The 21891-nt window shown below is 41.3% G+C and overlaps 2 protein-coding genes across 2 annotated transcripts; both read left to right on the top strand.

The window, feature by feature from the left end:
* The first annotated feature begins 644 nt into the window (after window positions 1-644).
* Window positions 645-2969, top strand: LOC139443260 (uncharacterized). Its single transcript, XM_071224232.1, has 4 exons — window positions 645-715; window positions 1252-1380; window positions 2138-2273; window positions 2869-2969. Exons 1-4 carry the CDS (start codon window positions 673-675, stop codon window positions 2876-2878), a joined length of 318 nt encoding a protein of 105 aa, XP_071080333.1. The 5' UTR covers window positions 645-672; the 3' UTR covers window positions 2879-2969.
* Window positions 2970-14466: 11497 nt separating this feature from the next.
* Window positions 14467-17988, top strand: LOC139444299 (serine protease inhibitor Cvsi-2-like). The gene is made up of 4 exons (XM_071225231.1): window positions 14467-14524; window positions 15560-15694; window positions 17192-17300; window positions 17913-17988. The coding sequence occupies exons 1-4, from the start codon at window positions 14482-14484 to the stop codon at window positions 17917-17919; spliced, it is 294 nt and encodes a 97-aa protein (XP_071081332.1). The 5' UTR covers window positions 14467-14481; the 3' UTR covers window positions 17920-17988.
* Window positions 17989-21891: the final 3903 nt, after the last annotated feature.

The raw sequence follows: 21891 nt of genomic DNA, 5'->3' as shown, positions 1-21891 counted from the left end.
GGTTAGGTGAAATGGGGTTAAACGTTGCTTCCAAGATTATTGCACTTATATAGCGACGTGCATGTACTTGTGTTTGTTTGTGTGGCTGCTTGTACTAGTCCGGACTGATGCCAATTTATAGTGCTAGCTCACTAAGATACCATGCCGCAGTTTAACATGAATACCCCACTCAGACACAGTATACTGACTCCGAGCCAACCAATCCTTGTTTTAGCCCCTTAATGCCGAGCGCCAGACAGGGTAACAAAAAGTACCATCTTTTAACGTCTTTTGGTATGATGCGGCCGGGGATCGAACCCTGGACCTTCCGCTCTCCGGGCGGATTCTCTACAACTAGACCACGGAGGCGGTCAGATACAATTAAAACATGTAGAACAATTCGTGTAATTATTGCGTGACTTTCTTTTTATATATATTTCTTATATATAAAATCGTGTTTGTAGGATCATAGCTATCGTGGGTCATCAGATTCCCACAAATGAACGTGTTATCTACATTTCATGACATAACCGCGCACGGGAACATACGTCCTGCGTGCACCTGCTGTGTGCAGAATCACAACATCGTGACTGGCTGACAGGATTGGTTTTGGTATCATTTGAAATAGAAAGTATATAAGAGGATCAACCAAATGAAGACTTCAATTTGAAAGCTTTTCGCTTAACTCCAGACATGAAAGTAACACTGGTTCTCGTCATTGTCAGCACTATTATTGGTGAGTTGAAGATACTAACGGCTTTAATAGTTTAGTTAGTGCCTACGTTAGCCGATGAGATTTGTTATGTACATGTATTTTTTATAATGATAATAGTTCATATTATTCATAGATAATATTATTAATTTGCATTGCGCCTTTTTCCATGCTGGATATCAATGCGTTCTATTATGACTCCGGGAAATGAATCCGTGCGCACCCATTTCAGCTCCCTGGGGAATATATAACCTGATCTGCCTATGAGGCACTAGAAGACTAATTGTCACATAACCACCTCACCGAAAGGGGAACCCAATCACTGCTGAGTGAACAGAGGCATGTTTCGAACAAAGGCACTAGCCTTTAGAAAACACCGCATGTACTACTTGGGCTACAGTGTTGGGCAGGTCCAAGAAACTCTTAGGAAACAAGGCTGCCAAACACGCTCAGCCATCCAATTGCTTTCTTCCACAAACTGTGCTTAAAGCCTTGACCTGTGACCTTTAAACAGGATCACGTGCCCCAACTTCTAATGAGATATTGTTTCTTTCGTTCAGCTGTGATCGCCAGCGAGCCCTGCAGGGATGACAACGACTGTACTCACACGACATGTGATAGTAGCGGAACGCTTGCCTGCTCTCATGGCGCATGTAGCTGTCTGGTTGCAGGCAGTGGCTGCATGACAGGTAAATCAGTTTACAAAATAGCGACCATAATAACTGCAGGCAGCAAATTTCATATGTGAACGTTTTATTGAGGCATCTGAAAAGGTTCTCCTACAAGAAAAGGTGGTGACTATAAGTCAATAAACAAATTGGGTTTCACGCCGCTGATATATTTTGTTAGACAAATGTAGAAGGAACGACAAATATGATACAGAACAAAGATGATTACCATTTTGTTGAAACCATTGAATACCATTTTGTATTGGTTTGTGAAAAATATTATGCTCTCCGAGTGACATATATTCCTCAAAAATATTATGTAAATCCATCAATAGAACAATTTTACATACTTATGTCGTCTCTGCATCAGTCAACAATTAGAAGTCTGGCTTGTTATATTTACCACGCTTTTAAGTTAAGGAATTCATTTTTGCAGAAGTAATATTCTTTATCTATGAATGCCTTGCTGTTGTGTATTTAGGTGTACACAGTTGTATTTTTATACATGTCTGGTGAACCGAATTGTACTATGGGCCGCTGGCCCACTCATGTACTGAATAAACAGATTAGAAACCATTGGCAATACAAAAAACCCAATCACGGCAAATCTGTGATTCAAACCCACTACTAACACAGCGTCAGCAAAACCCTTGAACAAACTTGCAAATAGGACATGCCCTTTAAATACAAGCCTGCATCAAATGAATGATGGAATCTAGTTCAAACCTCTGACAAATGTTTTTGTCCTTTGTTGTTAAGAAGGAGGTTTATATTTCAGCAAATTGCACTGTCCGCGCTGACTGCGACAGCTGCACCTGTAGAGACACCCATGACGAACACCACTGCTTCGACAACCACTGCCAATGTGGACGTGGTGCACCTGTCGGCCCTGGCGGCCCTGGTGGACCTGGCGTGTAAGTAACCATAGTTACAGTTGGAAGTTTTCGGGTATAGTTTTGGTTGCTACACTTGAATCAGTTTTACGTTTCATTGACTTTTTAATTACTGTCGAAAGAAAGTTGATGAATTTGTTTGCTTTTTATGCTTGTTTGGTTTTATGTCAGGGGCAAATCTCTAAATTTAGCCTGAATGTGATTTGGGACGTCAACGCTTTGATGGAGTTGGTTCAGAATGTTGGTGAAACACAATATCAGGAATATAATTTTAGTCGTGCATCTGTTTGTAAAACATACACAGTCGTCTTTGTATGGCATGCATATTTGTCTCATCTCATTTCAGTGGTAATACTTAAATCATTCGACATATAGTAACACTATATCAGTCCTGTTTGTTTGTTTGTTTGTTCGTTGTTTAACGCCGCACTCAGCAATAGTCCAGCTATACGACGGCGGTTTATAGCAGTCCTATGCTATGTGTTTGGATATATGGTAAATAATGTAAATGTAAAACGCCATCCACATCCATATTATAGTTCTTACTCTATATTCAATTTCTTGCTAAATATTCAAGGATGAAAATGCCACTTTTCATCTACCTTTTTAATTTCAGAGGTAAATAAATCCTGAAAGGAGGAAAACCCATGGAAATTATTCCTACCTTGTTGGATACATACATGTACACATGTGAAATAAACCTACTACTACCATTTACTGGTTTGTTTTGATGCTGTATGTCTTTACTCTTATTGAATTGATGCGTTTCCTGCTTATACCTATGGAGAACATCCTGTGGTTATTCCGTGTTTCTAGCCTATCCTCGTCAGATCAAGATACAATGTTTGGATCTGGCTTGGCTAGTCGTCGCTTTTCACTACAGTCTAGTGACAGTCGCGACCCTCAAAGGGACTACATGAATTGGGTGGACAGGCCCGGTGGCTTAGTTGATTGATCAACCGATGATCTGTCTGCTTCATACTTGACACGTGCCCCAATGGTGTAAACCTTCGATTGGGTGGTTGGTTTGTTGTTTAACACCGCACTCAACATTATTCTAGCTGTATGACGGCGGTCTGTAAATAATCGAGTCTGGACCAGACAATCCAGTGATTAACAACATGAGCATCCATCCACGCATTTGGGATCGATGACATGCATCAAGTCAGCGAGCCTGACCAGCCGATCCCGTTAGTTGCCTTTTACGACAAGCATAGTCACCTTTTTACGGCAAGCATGGTTTGCTGAAGACCCCGGAATCTTCACGGGACTGTAAACCTTGGTGACAACATTGCAGGGATACAAAAGATTGTTTTCATAAACCTTGGCGTTTCGAAAATATTGTAAATAAAAGCGACAGAGGACAATTCGTTAATCAATGGAAATCTCTATTTAAAGTTTCCAACTAAATCATAAGGTTGTGTTTACGAGTGATGATAGTGCAGCCGTTTCGTGAAAAATTGTGTACTTTGTGATGAAAACATGAAACTTAGTACAGTCGTAGGTTATGACATTCCAAATAGTTAAAGATATGGGGCCACCCAAAAAATCCAACATGGCCGCCTTAGAGTGAGTGAGTGAGTTGGGTTTAACGCCGCTTTTAACAGTATTCCAGTTATATCACTGCGTGTCAGCTTAATGTGGGAGGAACGCCCGAAGTGATGCAGGTCTCAGACGTTTACCACTTTGGTGAAACCCACGAGCAAGGGTATGCCTGACAAACCTAGAAATATAATCGGGGCGAACCGGGATTCGAATCCAAAATCATAGGTTTCTGGCGTGCCCAAGGGACGCAACTCTGCACAGCCAATCGCGGCGCCTTAGACGACTGTGCCACCCATGCCCCCTCACAGTGACATAGCTTACGGACTATGGCTTCAAACAACATTCTCCACTCCGTCTTGAATATGCATAGTAGAAGTAACCTATTGAATCAGGGAGACTTCAATAACTAGAAGTCGAACACACATCGAGTTACGTGTAGCACCGAGGGTGAGTGAGTGAGTGTGTTTAACGTTGTAACGGCATTATATCGGCCAACTAGCAATGCTGTAGTACCGAGAAAAAAAGAATCAAAGAGCCAATAACGATTCTACAGGGGTAAAATAGGGGAACGTTGTCTCAAACGATATATCGAGACAATGGATTCGAGTTTAAAGGTTTCGTCGTATTGTGAAAAAAGGATATCTGTCCAGTAGTGTGCACAGCGCCTCACGTTGGCCGGTGAAGCAAGCAGAGACGAGGCAGGTGCACTCGTCATTGACGCATGATAGCTGGTAGTTGGTGTCGCACTTCTCTCGGGAGCAGGTGCTGGCGTCACTGCCGCTGCACCGTTCGCTGCTGACGACCCCTGGGAAATTAAGACAAAATATGTATTTATGAAAAGGGATCTCATTTATTGATTAGTGCGAAGTTCAAATGAGGTTTAGCGTCGCGTTCAAAATCATTTGCTTATATAGTGATGTGCATGTGCGTGTGTGTGTGTGTGTGTGTGTGTGTGTGTGTGTGTCGTTTAGATAACCAAAATAAAAACAAATAAACTTCCACTGTCGATCGATATGGTAAGGAAAATAAATATATACTTTGAACGCTTCGTTTCTTAATTTTACCCCACTACCTTACTATCAAGAAATGTCTTTTAAAATAAAAAAAACCCTTCTTTTCAACTGCTTACAAAGATTTTCGAAAAATAATGCGTTTGTTGAAACTTCCGTGTATGAGATCCGGGTTTCACTTAATTATACAGACTTGACGCTCATTTAATTGCAAATTCAAATTCGTTCGTGAATATAACAGGTTCTTTAATAAAATACACGTTTATCAAAGGACAGGTTACTTTCCTGTTTTGCAGTGTTTGTAATCTGTCGCATGAAGACCTTGATAAAGTCTACACGTCATCAACTTCCACACAGAAGTCACGTTGAGGTCAAGTATCGTGATCATAAAGAAAACCTTTCGTATACCACACACGTGGCCCTTTAGGCATAACACGTAATTGAAACACTTTACTGTGACAATTATATGCTTCGAACAGGAAAATCCCAATGTACCAGTGCAATGATATGTATTTGACTTAAACCTTATAGAATATTAATCAGCAAATGGGATTTATTCAAACAAAGAACTCATTTCCTGTGGAATTCCTGTTTGGTGAGGGAATGATTGAGTGAGTTAGTTTTTTCAATGTTCCAGTGATGGAGACACCAGATAGCTTCACACTTTTTTCACCATATGGGGAATCGAACCTGAGCCTTTGGTGTGACGAGCGATCACAAGATTAGGAAATTTATTGTTCATATTGTTTTACTTTTGGGGGAGTAAGGTATACAATGTGGATTAATTGTACTTAGTCATTCTTCTAAAATCTTAAGTTACTTACCGAAAGCGAGGATAACAGACAGTCCGAGCACAAGGAACTTCATGGCTGTTCAGATAACTCCGCTATGTCAGCTGACGTCATACCCGGGCGTGTATACACTAACAGAAATAGACCAGTGAAGATCCGGGGTAGAATAGGTCTTCAACCCATGCTAGCTGGAAAATGCGACTGTGCTTGTCGAAAGAGGCGACTAAGGGGATTGGGTGGTCAGGCTCGCTGACTTGGTTGATGCATATCATCGATCTCAATTCCGTGGATCGATGCTCATGATGTCAATCACTGGATTGTCTGGTCCAGACTCGATTGTGTACAGACCGCCATCATATATCCGGAATAATGCTGAGTGCGGCGTTAAACAAAAAACAAACAAAAAACAATACACATAAGGATTCTGAATGCATGTTCCTCACTTACTCTTAGGCGGCCTCACACGGGCAAGATTACTTCGCAAACATAAACTCCTTAATGTTTGCCAACTAATGTTTTCACACGATACACATCCGGGTAAGAATATAGCTTCCCAGCAATCTTAGGTTGTCGTAAGAAGCAACTAAACGCACGAGGTGGTCAGTCTTGAGGATTTGGTTGACTTCATGTCATCGTATCCCAATTGTCACCGGATTGTCTAGACCAGACTCAATTATTTACAGAGATATAGTCCATATAGTGCGGTATCAAACATACATGCAAACACTTCTCTCAAATGCCGACGCCATTTTGTAGCAGACCTCAATACAAATCGGTAAATGAGAAGTCCCTTTACATAATGGTTTTAAAGAGACGGTAAGGCAGGACCGGCAGTAAATGAGACACAAGTGAGATGTTAAACACAAATGAGATGTTAAATACAAATAAGATATTAAACACAAATGGGATGTTAAACACAAAGAACATGTTAGACACAAATAAAATGTTAAACACAAAGACGATATTAATCACAAAGACGATGTTAATCACTATACCTGGATGGGTTCCACAGCTGGACACCAGGCACGTTCCCCTCACACAAGCCAAAGTCGAGAGGGCGTCGCAGCTTTCATGCCTGCAGGTGCTGGTATCATGGCCTTGGCATCCCTCGGCATCAACTAGGGCTACAAAAAAACATTATCATACCTCCATGTCAGAATGATGAGATCTGATTGGTTCACGTGATCTTGATAAAATACTATGTATCCCACCTTGGAGGGAAACAATTTCTTTATCGGGGGAATAAATCCCTCATATCCTGCCACGAACAAGAGAAGACATGTGGATTTCTGAGAGGAGGAATCAATCCCGTATACCTCGCTATTTCCGAATATGACAGTGTATTTATTGTTTAACAATGATTGGAAATGTGTGACATTGTTTCTGTTGAGATTCCGTAGACGCTCATTGCATTGTGTTTAGACAGTGATCAGTCGTCAGAAGTTAGATGCCAGTGTGGTGTGTAAACTTCCAGTCCGGTATACCCAGGACGGTGATAGTATGTTAAGGAAAATTCTGTTCATGCAATTTCATCATATCGGAACCAGCTTCCAAGTGAGGATCGCTCATCATCCTAACCCATAATGGAAGCTTGACCACCGTCACTGCTGGGTATATATATATATTATCACTGACTAGTGCTTTCACTACTGTATTTTTGCATTTGATACTGACCACTGCCATCATATTATATACTGTCATTGAGTATTGTACTACCGCTCTATAGTGTACTGCCAATGTATTTGCAGTGCAGTAATTGTTTTGATTTGTAAACCCAGTTTATGTTATAGTACATTTGTTGATTGTATACCGCTTGTTGGTTGTTTGTTGGTTTACGTACAGATTTCTGGGTTAACATATTGTTTCAATTTGGGAATCTACAACAGAGTCAATGAAAGTCACCTGGCACAGCAATCGAACAGCTGTTTTTTATTAATTTTGAGTTTGGTTTTATCCCTTCACAATGTCCTATTAAAACATGTCGATAAGGTAAATTCGTTGTAGTAGTATCACGAGGGCGTATGTGGTTTTATGCGTCCCGTGTCAAGTTTTATACCACGAGCGTGGCTAACGCGGGACGCATAAAACCACTTATCATACCTCCATGTCAGAGTGGTGAGGATGTGATTGGTCCACGTGATCTTGATAAAATACTGTGTAACCCGCCTTGCATTGTAATAACAATAACTTTCTAAGCAGGGAATAAATATCTTATACCCCGCCAAGAGCAAAACAGGCTGCACGTGGATTTCTGAGAGGCCGAAAAAATCCCTCGTGATCCTGCTACAACCTGCAATATGACTTTATTGTATAGGCGGCTTCACGCGGACAACAGAAGAACACAGATTGCCAACTTGTATTTTCACACTACAAAGGCGTGTTGTTCTTGCATAGCCCCTCTTCATTCCTTTCAAAGGTTGACGCCATATTACGCAGTATCTGATTGACTGAAAGCAACCAACATACGTTTGAAAACCATTCACACGTCAAAATCGAGTTTAAAACACAATATTGTTGGTCGAAATATTGGTTGGATATTCATTGCCAACGGTTTATCAAATTCCCGATACTGTTTTCGCAAATTGAATGTTCCCTGGGTGGTACGAGACCAATTGCTATATATATGCTGTATATATGATTATAACGAACTACGGTTATAACGAACTAAACTTAGTGGTCCCTTTGAGTTCGTTATAACCGTAGTTTACTCTACTTTAGTAATATTGGTTCAGACACATGCATTATCATACCTCCATGTCAGAGACTTAGTGCTGGAAGTGAAGGTAGAAACTGGGGCAGTGATATAAATGGGAATGACAGCTATCTGGACAGCTGGTCAAATAGGTAAGCAGAGATATACACAGTTATCTGCCCATTGTGTGTTTATGTTTTTCTGAGTTGAAGACACGATGAAGTTTATTTCTAAAAGAGACGTATTAAAGAAGTTTTTAAGATGGGTTTTCTGCGGGTGGGGCAGTACTCGGACAGTGGCATTACCCGGACACCCAGCAAATTAACACGTGTACACAATAAACAAACGTGTACTGATGCGCATAATTTTCACGCAGGCTTCTTCCTCTTCCTCCCTGACGTCAGAAAAGAGTCGTCTGCTACTGGTAACACTCACGATAAAAGCTCGTGTACATGTTTTCCCACGTGACCATGCCGCCCACGCATTTTGTTGCGTTTTGGCAATGCATTGCAGTTTCTGATCATAAGGTTATAGCTACCGCACGACTAGTTTCTGGTCTGTTTTTCTGTTTTTGGCAACTTCTTGTGAATCGACCATGCCAACATGGAAACGTTTGGCGCAAAATTCTAAAAATAACCTAATTAAGCTGTGTCCGACTACTACCTCGGAGAAATTACGTGGGAATGCAGTACTCGGATAGACGACAAATAAAATTTGGAATTACATATTAGAAATTTTTTAAATAAAAATAATTGAAAAAAGCTATTAAGAAAATGCAAAATGAAAAAAATAGGTGTTTTTCGATCGCGAGTGACATACTTTATGAGGGTTTTGATTGGGGATGGGGTGGTGTGGTGCACGTGACTTTGTCTTTGGGGGTGTTATTCAGGGGGTTAATACGTACAGTATGTCAGTTGCATGTTTTTAGTGTAAATATTCAGTAACTGTCAATCTCATAAAAAGACGTTATCTCAGTGTCGTTTATCAATCATATTTTACTTTTGCGATGAAACTGAACGTTTTTTACATGTCACCCATCAGGACCCTCATTCATTCTAATCTGATAACAGAAGGTATTACGTACCGGTAACATTCCCGTTGTTCTTCAGTATATGGATATGCTAGTTCCATTGACTAGTTCTAATTATATTGTAGGACCGTCTGTGTAGATTTGCTAAAATGAGCGTTCGAGGAGGAAAGCCTGCCTATTCATATGAAAACTTAAAGCGAGCTATGGATGCTGTTAACGCCAAGCAGATGTCTGCACGCAAAGCTGCTGTCGCTTTCGGTATACACAAAAGTACTCTTCATGACAAACTCTCCAATAAAGTACCTCTTGTTTACCGCAAAGGTCCTTCACCCATTTTATCACAAGACGAGGAAAGACATCTTTCAGATTGGGCTATACACATGTCGAGTATAGGGTACGGCCGGACAAGGGACGAACTGTTAGTCACGGTCCAGAAAATAATCAAATTAGATGGTAGGGAGAATCCTTTTACTGATGACAGACCTGGTAGCGATTGGTTTAGTGCTTTCTAAAAACGAAACCCTACAATATCAGTAAGAACACCCACACAACTTTCAAAAGAACGTGCTATGGTATCACAACACAAAATTGCTGATTGGTTTGATACCTTCACAACCTACATCGCTGACAAAACTGATTCAGACATCTTACATGACCCATCAAGGCTGTATAATGCTGATGAGTCGGGTTTCCTCATGTGTCCAAAGAGTGGTAGGGTTCTGGCCGAACGATGATCCCAGACAGTTTATAACTTCTCGGCCTCAGACAAGAGCCAGATAACAGTTCTTGCTTGCGCAAGTGCTTCAGGTGACTACACTCCCCCCATGATCATCCTTCCCGGTAGCAGGTTCTAGGGCGAACCGAGAATGGCTGGATGGACGCAGAACTATTTGTTTCTTGGATTAAAACTTGTTTCATTCCTCATGTCGATAAACAGGCAATCAATAAACCAATAATTCTGTTTCTAGACGGTCATTCAACGCACCTGACCCTTGAAGCGTGCACTGTTTGTGTGGAGAATAACATCGTCCTGTACTGTCTCCCATCACACGCATCACATGTTACACAGCCATTGGACCTGAGCTTGTTCAGGCCACTCAAACATGCGTGGCGACAATCTGTCCGAGATTTTCAGATTTCAAACATCGGGGAATGTGTTAGGAAATGTACCTTTGCCAGGGTATTTAAAACTGCTTGGGTATGGGCAGCTACAACAGAAAATGCAAAGAGGGGTTTCCTCGAATCAGGGCTGTTTCCGCTCAATCCCGATAAAGTTACCGATAATCAAAATTAAAAGCAGCACCATCTTTGAACCATGCAAACCAGTCCTTCAGTCAACCCCTGTAACCCCATCCACAGTCAGAACATTCACATTTGCACCCCCAGCAGACACCCCATCCCAACCTTCCGCTAACATCACCAGAATATGCATCCTCACCAGTCGTGCAAACAACTCTGCCGTCACCCCATACAGACCCTCATGCACCAGTACAATCACAAACTACACATAGCACAACACCCCAAACAGACACTTCACACCTAGCCTTACATTCTACATCAGACACAGCCCACACATCTTCCAGTGACATATTTAGTTCTCCCTAAAGTACGGAGCCGTACCCAAAAGTATAAACCTACAATGTTGCCCAAATCTGCCTCAGGAGAAGACATCAGGGAACTTCTCCTTGAAAAGAAGAGAAAGGCAGAGGAAGAGAAACAGATGAAAGAAAGCAGAAAGCGAATGAGAGAGGAAATAAAGCTTAAACGAAAAGAAGAGAAAGCAGCCCGGAAAGCCCTAAGAGAAAAAGAACGGGAAGAAAAGCGTGTGCAAAAGAGAAAGCAAGAAGACGAGAAAAAGGCATACAAACTCTTAAAACAAATTGAAGAAAAAAGAAAAGCAACACTAGACAGTGACGAAGATCTCTCTGAATCCGAGATTCCCTACATGGATGACGACGAATACGACGACGACACCGATTTTTCCGATGATACCCTCCGGGATTTTTGTCACCTTTGTTTGGGTCGGGATTTGGCGGCAAATGATGACTGGGTGGGATGTCTTAACTGTACCAAATGGTTCCACAAGAATTGCCTGGGATACCAGACATTAACACATCAACAACTCGCCGACCTTCCCTTCACGTGTGACACTTGTAGCTGAGGGGGGAAAAAAACGTTTCCCTGCAATGTGAATGTTATTGTTGGCACAGTTTGCTTTTTTTAAAGAAGTGAACTCAGTGTTCATTTCACATTAAAATGTACAAAAATTGAACATATTTTTCACATTTTAACAGAAAAACGGAATATCCCTTTGACGCCCATTTCCACGAGATTCATGCATACTCTGGACCACCTGGGTGGGGTATAGACACCAATGCTGTCAGCTATCACCATAGCACGAAACCCATCGCAATATTTTCGTCAATAACTGGGTAATATTAATCATGAAACTATATTCATTTGATGTACTGGTTTATTTCTATGAGTATCAGTTTTTGGGAAATATATGACAACTATGAAGTACCAGGTTAATGATAGACTTTGCACCTAATTAACAACATAAGATTATTCAGCGAATGTTGCCACTTCTCATATTATATTTTCTTTCTTCATAGGTACCATGTGTATCATGTGAAGCCGTTACCATTTATGGCACTGAAGATGAATCAGGAACCAGAAAACATCTATGACGCAAACGCTCTCAAAATTAGTATTCCCGATGAAGCTGACATACATAGATCTGGATGTCCGGCCCCCACCCAATAGACAGGTTTTACGGGACATAGCTGGCCGTGGCCGGCAGAGTTCCGTTACAGTTGTCAGGAGTACTCACTCCTTTGATGACGGAAGGTTGCGTTTTAAATGTGACACCGTTCTTTACTGGTTGAATTACTCACAGCGGGCCTGTTAGGGGTGGGGGGCCCAAAACTAGACTGTTTTTATTTATTGCGTATCAAGCCACAACGTCGTACTTTATTCAAAATAATAGAAAGACTGAATGAAACAGGATTCGATGGTGCCAGCGTTTGGGTTTAGTGACTGAGAAGAAAACTAATGTCAGTATAAAAAAAACACATGTATCTGTGTACAGTGATACCAAAATGAGAAGATAAGCCAATGAAGTTGTATTTATGTTGCTATTATTTTGATGTTCTCATTTACACAATGAAAAAAACACAATTGTAATTATGTCATATTCGGTTAAGACATTCGGTTAAAAATTCTTAAAGTGTCCGGGTACTGCCGCAAGGGTGTCCGACTTCAACCGCAGGCGTCCGATTACTACCGAAGTAGTCGTCGAGTAAATATCATAAGAATTTGCTGAAACAAGCGCACGAACACAATATAATCACCACAGCAGTTACCTCCCTTCACATATACGATGAAAGAAAGTCAATAGGTACTTTGGTTCAACTTGCATGCCGTTAGTAACGTTAAGTGTCCGAGTACTGCCCCACCCGCTCTATATCTTGCTGCCCATTATAACGTTACAAGCCCGTCTGGTTTAACCTGCATTATAACCCTACGACAGGTTTATTCTCTTGTTGGTTGTCAAGTCTCTTCACAACATGTCAAACCCACTTTGTAGGTTTTCCCTCCTGAAGACCCTGGGACATGGGTTTGCCATTGATACTTTTGTGGTGTTTCTTCAGAATGTACCTCGTTGGAAATATACAATGTATTTTGCATTTGAACACAATCTACATAACACACATTGCAGCGCTAACTTGAGGAAATGTGCGGAATGATTTTACTTCTATTTAAGTGGGATCGAACATGCAAACGTCGTACTTTTCGCCTATTGAGTGGATTATTAAGCTACAGAGACGCTGATAAACCGTAATTCTTTTAAAGAACCTCTTTTCCAGGTTCATGTACGCCAGCAAGGGATATTTTACGTCCGTTTCCTATAAAGGTTCATAGATAGTGGAACATAAAATTGATGATAAGTGTTGTTCAGATCTTTCTTTCGGATCATAAGTCAGATAATACACACCCCTCTGGTTTTGTTGAGAATGTAATCAAAGAACGAAAGTTTCAACACAATAACTGTTTGTTGGACATTCCTTCCGCATTAGGCTGGGATATAACACGAATACCGTTCAAAGCGGCGTTAAACCCAACTCACTCACTTACTTTCAGCATTTCAAAGAGATTTAGTGACAAAAAAGATGTCAAAAGACCCATGAGCATAATACAGAATAAATGGGTGAGGTAAGGTGAAATGGGATTTAATAATGCCTTCGCGAGTTTCGCACTTACATAAATGACGTGCATGCACACAAGGCAGGGTAACAAAAAGTACCATCTTTTGTGGTTTGACACAGTCGGGACCGATCCAGCAACTTTCCGTTCTCAAGGCACAAGCTATATCTGCTAGGCGATGGAGGAGGTCACAGTATTAATGGAAACCAGAGGCTGGATGTATGTTTATCATATGTTAATAATGGCTGATGAGGTGAGGTGAGGTGAAATGGGGTTTTAACGTCGCGTCCAAGATTATGACGCGGCCGGGGATCGAAACCCGGACCTTCCGCTCTCCGGGCGGACGCTCTACCATTAGACCACGGAGGCGGCTAATGGCTGATGATGTGAAAGGGACTTTGATGAATGTATTAGCCTTTATACAGATACGGACGGTGGCGATCCCATGGTGTCGTATGCTGTGTCGTAAGCGGTGACTATGCGGATTGGGTGGTCACGATGCCACTGTATCCTGGCGGCTTGGGACGTTGTTCATAATATTAATCATTGGTTTTGTCCATCCATCTTTGGAATCGAAACGTGATTTTCCGTGTGCCGAAAGAACGCTAATACTACTATTACAACACCGTCCACGGTGACCCAACGATGTGCGTCGGTGATGCATTACAGTGCACATGTTATATGACCTCAAACATGAGGTCATAGCATAGTCCATCTGCTCAGGTGTCAACGACTGATAAAATCAAGGATCATTGACTAATGTGAATCACACACGATTGACGGCCTTAAAGGATATACCATACACAACATACCCTTTACACGAGCAAACTTAAAATATTTTTTTTATCTTTTTCTTTAAATACCACAATCTGATCAGGTATGATAAGACGTCCTAGGGTCGCCAGGGGCATGCCACGGTGACGTCAGCTGACATAGCGTAGTTATCTCAACAGCCATGAAGTTCCTTGTGCTCGGAGTGTCTGTTATCCTCGCTTTTGGTAAGTAACTTAAGATTTTAGAAGTATGACTAAGTACATTTAATCCACATTGTATACCTTACACCCCCAAAAGTAAAACAATATGAACAATAAATTTCCTAATCTTGTGATCGCTCGTCACACCAAAGGCTCAGGTTCGATTCCCCATATGGTAAAAAAAGTGTGAAGCTATCTGGTGTCTCCATCACTGGAACATTGAAAAAAACTAACTCACTCAATCATTCCCTCACCAAACAGGAATTCCACAGGAAACGAGACCTTTGTTTCAATAAATCCCATTTGCTGATTAATATTCTATAAGGTTTAAGTCAAATACGTATCATTGCATTGAAACATCGGGATTTTCCTGTTCGAAGCATATAATTGTCACAGTAAAGTGTTTCAATTACGTGTTATGCCTAAAGGGCGACGTGTGTGGTATACGAAAGGTTTTCTTTATAATCACGATACTTGACCTCAACGTGACTTCTGTGTGGAAATTGATGACGTGTAGACTTTCTCAAGGTGTTCATGCGACAGATAAGAAACACTGCAAAACAGGAAAGTAACCTGTCCTTTGATAAACGTGTATTTTATTAAAGAACCTGTTATATTCACGAACGAATTTGAATTTGCAATTAAATGAGCGTCAAGTCTGTATATTTAAGTGAAACCCGGATATCATCCACGAAAGTTTCGAAACATTTTCGAAAATATATGTAAGCAGTTGAATTTTTTTTTATAAGATTGCAAAGAAACATATTTTTAAAGCAATTTCTTTACAGTAACATATTACGGTGAAATTAAGAATCGAAGCGTTCAAAGTAAATATTTATTTCTCTTCTCCTATCGATCGACAGTGGAGTATTTTTTTGTATTTTTATTTTTTGGTTACTGAAACAAATTCGATAGGTACAAAAAAAACCATAAACACACACATGCACATCGCTATCTAAGTAAATCATTTTAAACACGACGTTAAACCTCATTTCACCTCGGACTAATCAATAAATGAGATCCCTTTTCATAAATACATAATTTGTCTTAATTTCCCAGGGGTCGTCAGCAGCGAACGGTGCAGCGGCAGTGACGCCAGCACCTGCTCCCGAGAGAAGTGCGACACCAACTACCAGCTATCATGCGTCAATGACGAGTGCACCTGCCTCGTCTCTGCTTGCTTCACCGGCCAACGTGAGGCGCTGTGCACACTACTGGACAGATATCCCTTTTTTCACAATACGACAAAACCTTTAAACTCGAATCCATTGTCTCGATATATCGTTTGAGACAACGTTCCCCTATTTTACCCCTGTAGAATCGTTATTGGCTCTTTGATTCTTTTTTCTCGGTACTACAGCATTGCATTTTGGCCGATATAATGCCGTTACAACGTTAAACTCACTCACTCACTCACTCACCCTCGGTGCTACGCGTAACTCGATGTGTGTTCTACTTCGAGTTGTTGAAGCCTCTCTGATTAACTGGGTTACTTCTACTTTGCATATTCCAGACGGAGTGGAGAATGTTGTTTGAAGCCATAGTCCGTAAGCTATGTCACTGTGAGGGGGCATGGGTGGCCCACTCGTCTAGGGCGCCGCGATTCGTTGTGCAGAGTTGCGTCCCTTGGGCACGCCAGAAACCTATGATTTTGGATTCGAATCCCGGTTCGCCCCGATTATGTTTCTAGGTTTGTCAGCACCATACCCTTGCTCGTGGGTTTCACCAAAGCGGTAAACGTCTGATACCTGTATCACTTCGGGCTTTCCTCACACATCAAGCTGACACGCCGTGATATAACTGAAATACTTTTAAAAGCGGCGTTAAATCCAACTCACTCACTCACTTTAAGGGTACGAGCCAGGGCCAGAGAAAACAATGTTTGATAGCATGAGCAATGTACCATGTCGTCACGTACATGACTGATAATAACCCAGGAAATGCACACCCAATACAATCTGGCAAGCGTGACGTAAATACACAGGGGTAATAATTCGGATCAAGATATCTAAACAACTTTGGGTAAAAACAAAAGTCTTAATCAATCCTGTATCTCATTCACATTTGTCGCGGGGGCAGTCTATTTTAAAGGTGCCCCAATTCGCAGTTTCGTCTCTTGGGTGTGCCAGAAACCTATGATCGCTGGTTCGAATTCCAATTAGCCCCGATTATGTTTCAAGGTTTGTTGGCACCATATACGAGCTCGTGGTTTCACCAAATGGGAAAACGTATTTGACCTGCATCGCTCTGCGCTTATCTCCCACATGAAGCTCACACGACGTGATATAAATGAAATACTGTTCCAAGCGGCGTCAAACCTAACTCACTAACTCCATTTGTCGCCAAAGTTGTCTTAGGTGCCGCAATCGACTGTGTTCAGTTGCATCCCTTGGGCGCACCAGGAACCTATGACCGTGGGTTCGAATCATTTATAGTTCCAGGTTTCTAAGCACCATCCCCGTGAACGTCTGAGTCCTGCATCACTTCGGGTGTTCTACCACATCAAGCCGACAGTATAATGTCAAAGAGGGGTTTAACAAAACTCACTCACCCGCTCCATTTTCGCAATTAATAGAAAAAAAGACAAAACCCTAAAACAACATCATATCCCCGAAGATACCATTGCTTGGGATCCTGAATAATATAAATTATTCCGTGAAGTGACATTTACACCCATTCCATCTTTTTAAGAATCTTGCCACGCCCACGTTGACCACTGCAACCATGCTGCCGCTGCTGTCGGATGTCGCTGTCAACACAGCTGGCACTGTATAGACCACCGTTGTTACTGTGGAGGAAGGTAAGAATGTTGTCATGGCCCAGATATGAACACGACATTTTTTGCAAGATCGCGGTGATCTTAGTAGTAATACAGCTATAGACATCCCTGTGATAATCACAACCCAGCAGATTGCTTAACGGGCCACATTTCTGGCTGAAATACTGAAATTGTAACTCACGAACTCATGCAATGAACGGATCTCCGATTAGAAACAGTGTAATAGTTTTACTTAACTGCGAAATAACAAGCAAATCTTGCCCAAACTCATAAAATGAATTTGTGATTTGAAATTTAGCTGATTGCAGTCAGATGATACTGACATACGAAAGTATGTTCCTTACTGAAGCGCCCAATTTTCAAGTGTATACTTTCTTTAACCCGGCAGTTTGTCAATATTTTATCCGATGCATATGCACCTCGAATAGTGAAATATAATCGTAGGATTAGAGGCATGAACTTTCGTAATATTTGTAATATTTTTTGTGAAGAAAATGTGCTTCCGTGTTCCCAGTTTGACACATAAAATAACATGTTCAGATAACTAACGTACCCCATTTTGGTCAAATTCAGTTGAAAATACATATTTTACGTGCGTCTTGGTACACTTTATCTTATAACTTTTGTTTGCAGGACTTAAACGAGGTCGCAGTTCATCACCAGCTACATTTCTGTTGTTCAAGAGATAGAATAAAAGAAGTTTTAGACACCCATCTTATCATTATGTGTCACGAGATGTTCAGTCCGTTGTGTTCATGTGTTTTGGAAGAGAAAAGGAAGACATCCGTCACCACTCTCGTTTTTCCGTAAACTTCGGCTTGCCCCGGAGTGAGTGAGTATGGTTTTTCGCCGCTTTTAGCAATATTCCAGCAATATCACGGCGGGGGACACCGAAAAAGAGTTGGTCATCCCGGTAGAAAAATATTTGGGGCAAAGGTCGCTATACACAGACTAAGGGTAGTCTAAGGGGCCACAATTCGCTGTGCAGAATATGCTGTGCTAGCCCTCGTGGGTTCCGATCCGCGATTCCCCCATTACACGAATCCAATGTTCCCGGGTTTAGAAAAGGTGGCAACAGTCTGTGCTCTCCTTTCTTTAAAACTAAAACGCCATGATATTCGTGACTGAAATGACTTCAATGGGGCGTTAAATCCAACTGTGCAGAGCTTCATGTCGGTAGTGACGTCACAATATCCTTCTCTTCACATCATCGATTCCCCACATGGGTACAAAGTGTGAAGCCCATTTTTGGTATTCCCTGTCGTGATATTTGCTGGAATATTGCTAAAAGCGCCGTAAAAGCATACTCACTCTCTCCCCTACATCTGCCCTACATCAAACAGAATTTCTCTCATCCCGTTCGAGCTCACAACGAAACTATGGTAGCTAATAGGTCAAGGGTATTTATATCAATAGAATTGAGGTATAATACTCTGGATAATGAAGGATGTGTTTGCATAACATCGGAACTTATCGTATAAGAAATCCATCAAAATTTTCAACGCGTCCCATCGACAAAGAAGCACCCATAAAATGTATACTAAATCGCAATACTCACGTGTTAAAAATGAAATATGTTTCTGGTAAATAAACTATGTTCTACGCCGCAGTCAACAATATCTATATCACGGCTGTAAATAATCGAATCTGGACTGGGGAAGACTAAAGACACACACAAATAATTCACACACTGTGACAAGCGAAGCTATGACTCTTAAAACAAGATTTGATTTAAATGACAATGAACTGAAGCTGGACATTTGTACATTCTGCGTACTTGTTGTTTTACGCCGCACTCAGCAGTATTCCAACAAACGGACAGCGTTCTGTAAATAATCGTATCTGGACCGGAAAATCCAGTGATCATGTGCACCGATCGACGCAATTGGGATACGATGACACGCATCGACGGGGGTATGCAATCAATGATACCCCCTAGAAGTGAGATGACTGGTATCCCTAAAAGTGAGATGAATGGTACCCCTAGAAGTGAGATAAGTGATACCCTTAGTAGTGAGATGAGTGATACCCCTAGTAGTGAGATGAGTGATACCCCTAGAAGTGAGATGAGTGATACCCCTAGTAGTGAGATGGGTGATACCCCTAGAAGTGAGATGAGTGATACCCCTAGAAGTGAGATGAGTGATACCCCCTAGTATTGACATGGGTGATACCCCTAGAAGTGAGATGGGTGATACCCCTAGAAGTGAGATGAGTGATACCCCTAGAAGTGAGATGAGTGATACCCCTAGAAGTGAGATGAATGATACCCCTAGAAGTGAGATGAGTGATACCCCTAGAAGTGAGATGAGTGATACCCCCTAGAAGTGAGATGAGTGATACCCCAAGAAGTGAGATGAGTGATACCCCTAGAAGTGAGATGAGTGATACCCCTAGAAGTGAGATGAGTGATACCCCTAGAAGTGAGATGAGTGATACCCCCTAGAAGTGAGATGAGTGATACCCCCTAGAAGTGAGATGAATGATACCCCCTAGAAGTGAGATGGGTGATACCCCTAGTAGTGAGATGAGTGATACCCCAAGAAGTGAGATGAGTGATATCCCCTAGTAGTGAGATGAGTGATATCCCCTAGTAGTGAGATGAGTGACATTCAAATGTGCGTACACTCACGTTGTGCAGATGTAGACGGTGACAAGGTACAATGAAGGACCGTCTTGTTGATGGAATCAACACGTCGAGACACCGGCACTGACAAATATATAAACGACTACTTTAAGGTAACAGAGAAGACATTCTATAATTGTATCCGCTTAAGTACATCACAAATATGTCAATTCACAATGACCATCTCCCCGAGGCAAGGGCGTTAACTGACTAGAAATGTCCAGTTTCAACTCCTTTGCCTCTGGAAGATGACAATAACAGAAACAATGATTCCTTCTGTCAGAACCATGGACCATAATAAGGAAAAATCTGGTATTCGAACCCATACCAGCAAATCAGGACACAGCTAAGAGACGACCAAAATAGTCATTGCTTATAACTTCTGGTAAGAATATTACATGTTTATAACGGAAAATATATACATAAAAATATATATACATTGAAAGAGTTTATCATAAGGAAAAAAACGAGTATGTGGATGATATTTACAACACATTATGATGTGTAAAAACAAACATTATTAAAACTACTTTCAATACAGCGAGACCTCATAAATCCATATAAATATATATGATTGCTTAATTAATGACTTGTTTATCTGAACGATTTCACTTTGGGTGGGGGTGTCGGAAATTTTGTCATTAAGAAATTAAAAATACATTACACATAGTCGCCGTAAAATCTTCCACAGATTTGGTATAATCCCTAAAGTAGATACATGTAGGAGGAAAAGAATACTCGCTATGAATTCAATCAACAAATATGTCTTAAGGACCATACAAAGTTATTGACATAAATCCTGAACTGATTTTGACCTTTGATAAATCCACAATGTTATTTGGATATTTACATATCGTCTTAATTACGTCTCCTACAGCTGGCTTCATATCTGCTATAGTTGGCTTCATAATTGATGATGTGTAATGAAATAAAGTGGTGCGAGCTCGGCTCCTTGCAGCACACCATTAACAGAGTGAGTTTAACGCCGCTTTGAATAGTATTTAGTAACCTGGAACATTAGTTATTCTATAATTCAAAAGCAACGCTACTCGCATTAATATTATGACGCATTTTAGGCCAAGTGTCGGTATTCGCATTAATTTGTTTACGCATTCATTTCATGTTTTACAGCATTCATTTTTATTTTCTTACTGCATTTGTTGGCTATATTATTGATGATGTGTAATGAAATAACCTGGCACTACAAGGGATCCTAATCAGGATTCAAACTCACGACCAACGGATCCTAGCACGGGTGATATTGATGGCGTAGCTCCTTATAGCGAATGGCAGCACTTCATGGATCACTGAACACAGATTGAAGGATGGATCAATACAAATACTATCCAATGGCACAGACAGATAGAATGTGATTTACAAAGAAGGAATCCATAAACGTTCTGCACACATACACCACAGCTTGTATTTGGAAGACTGATACATTTACACAAGAAAGCGTATGAAAATGGAGTTAAAATGAGTGAATGAGTTGGGTTTACACCACTTTTGGCAATACTCCTGAACTTCCAAGTCGGGGACACTAGAACTGGGCTTCAGGATTTATATACTTTGTCGGGATTTAAACACAGGTTCTCGGCGTGGATACCTTAGGATCCACAACGGTAAAAGAAGAAAACTCATTCATCTTTCGTCCTGATCAGCACAGTGCCTGTGCTCGTGGTAAACGTCTCAGACGGGTGGCACAGTTGTCTTAGGCGCCGCGATTCGCTGTGCAGAGTCGCGTCCCTTGGGCATGACAGAAACCTTTGATTGTGGGTTCGAATCCCGGTTCGCCCCGATTATGTTTCTAGGTTTGTCAGCACCATGCTCGTGGGTTTCGCCGAACTGGTAAACGTCTAAGACCTGCATCACTTCGAGCTTTCCTCCCACATTAAGCTGACACGCCGTGATATAACTGGAATACTGTTAAAAGCGGCGTTAAACCCAACTCACTCACTCACTAAGACCTGTTGACACGCTGCGATA

This window comes from Haliotis cracherodii, unplaced genomic scaffold, assembly GCF_022045235.1.
Source record: "Haliotis cracherodii isolate W230 unplaced genomic scaffold, xgHalCrac1.p SCAF_5, whole genome shotgun sequence".
NCBI lineage: Eukaryota > Metazoa > Mollusca > Gastropoda > Lepetellida > Haliotidae > Haliotis > Haliotis cracherodii.
This window is presented reverse-complemented; position numbering and strand designations above follow the sequence as displayed.

What these genes read in the sequence shown, in the direction of transcription:
- LOC139444299 (XM_071225231.1), top strand. Translation starts at nt 14,482, where the DNA reads ATGAAGTTCCTTGTGCTCGGAGTGTCTGTTATCCTCGCTTTTG. An exon ending in GTCTGTTATCCTCGCTTTTG is followed by an intron (nt 14,525 to 15,559) that starts GTAAGTAACTTA and finishes TTAATTTCCCAG; the next exon opens with GGGTCGTCAGCAGCGAACGG. An exon ending in TGCTTGCTTCACCGGCCAAC is followed by an intron (nt 15,695 to 17,191) that starts GTGAGGCGCTGT and finishes CATCTTTTTAAG; the next exon opens with AATCTTGCCACGCCCACGTT.
- LOC139443260 (XM_071224232.1), top strand. Translation starts at nt 673, where the DNA reads ATGAAAGTAACACTGGTTCTCGTCATTGTCAGCACTATTATTG. An exon ending in CATTGTCAGCACTATTATTG is followed by an intron (nt 716 to 1,251) that starts GTGAGTTGAAGA and finishes TCTTTCGTTCAG; the next exon opens with CTGTGATCGCCAGCGAGCCC. An exon ending in AGGCAGTGGCTGCATGACAG is followed by an intron (nt 1,381 to 2,137) that starts GTAAATCAGTTT and finishes TTTATATTTCAG; the next exon opens with CAAATTGCACTGTCCGCGCT.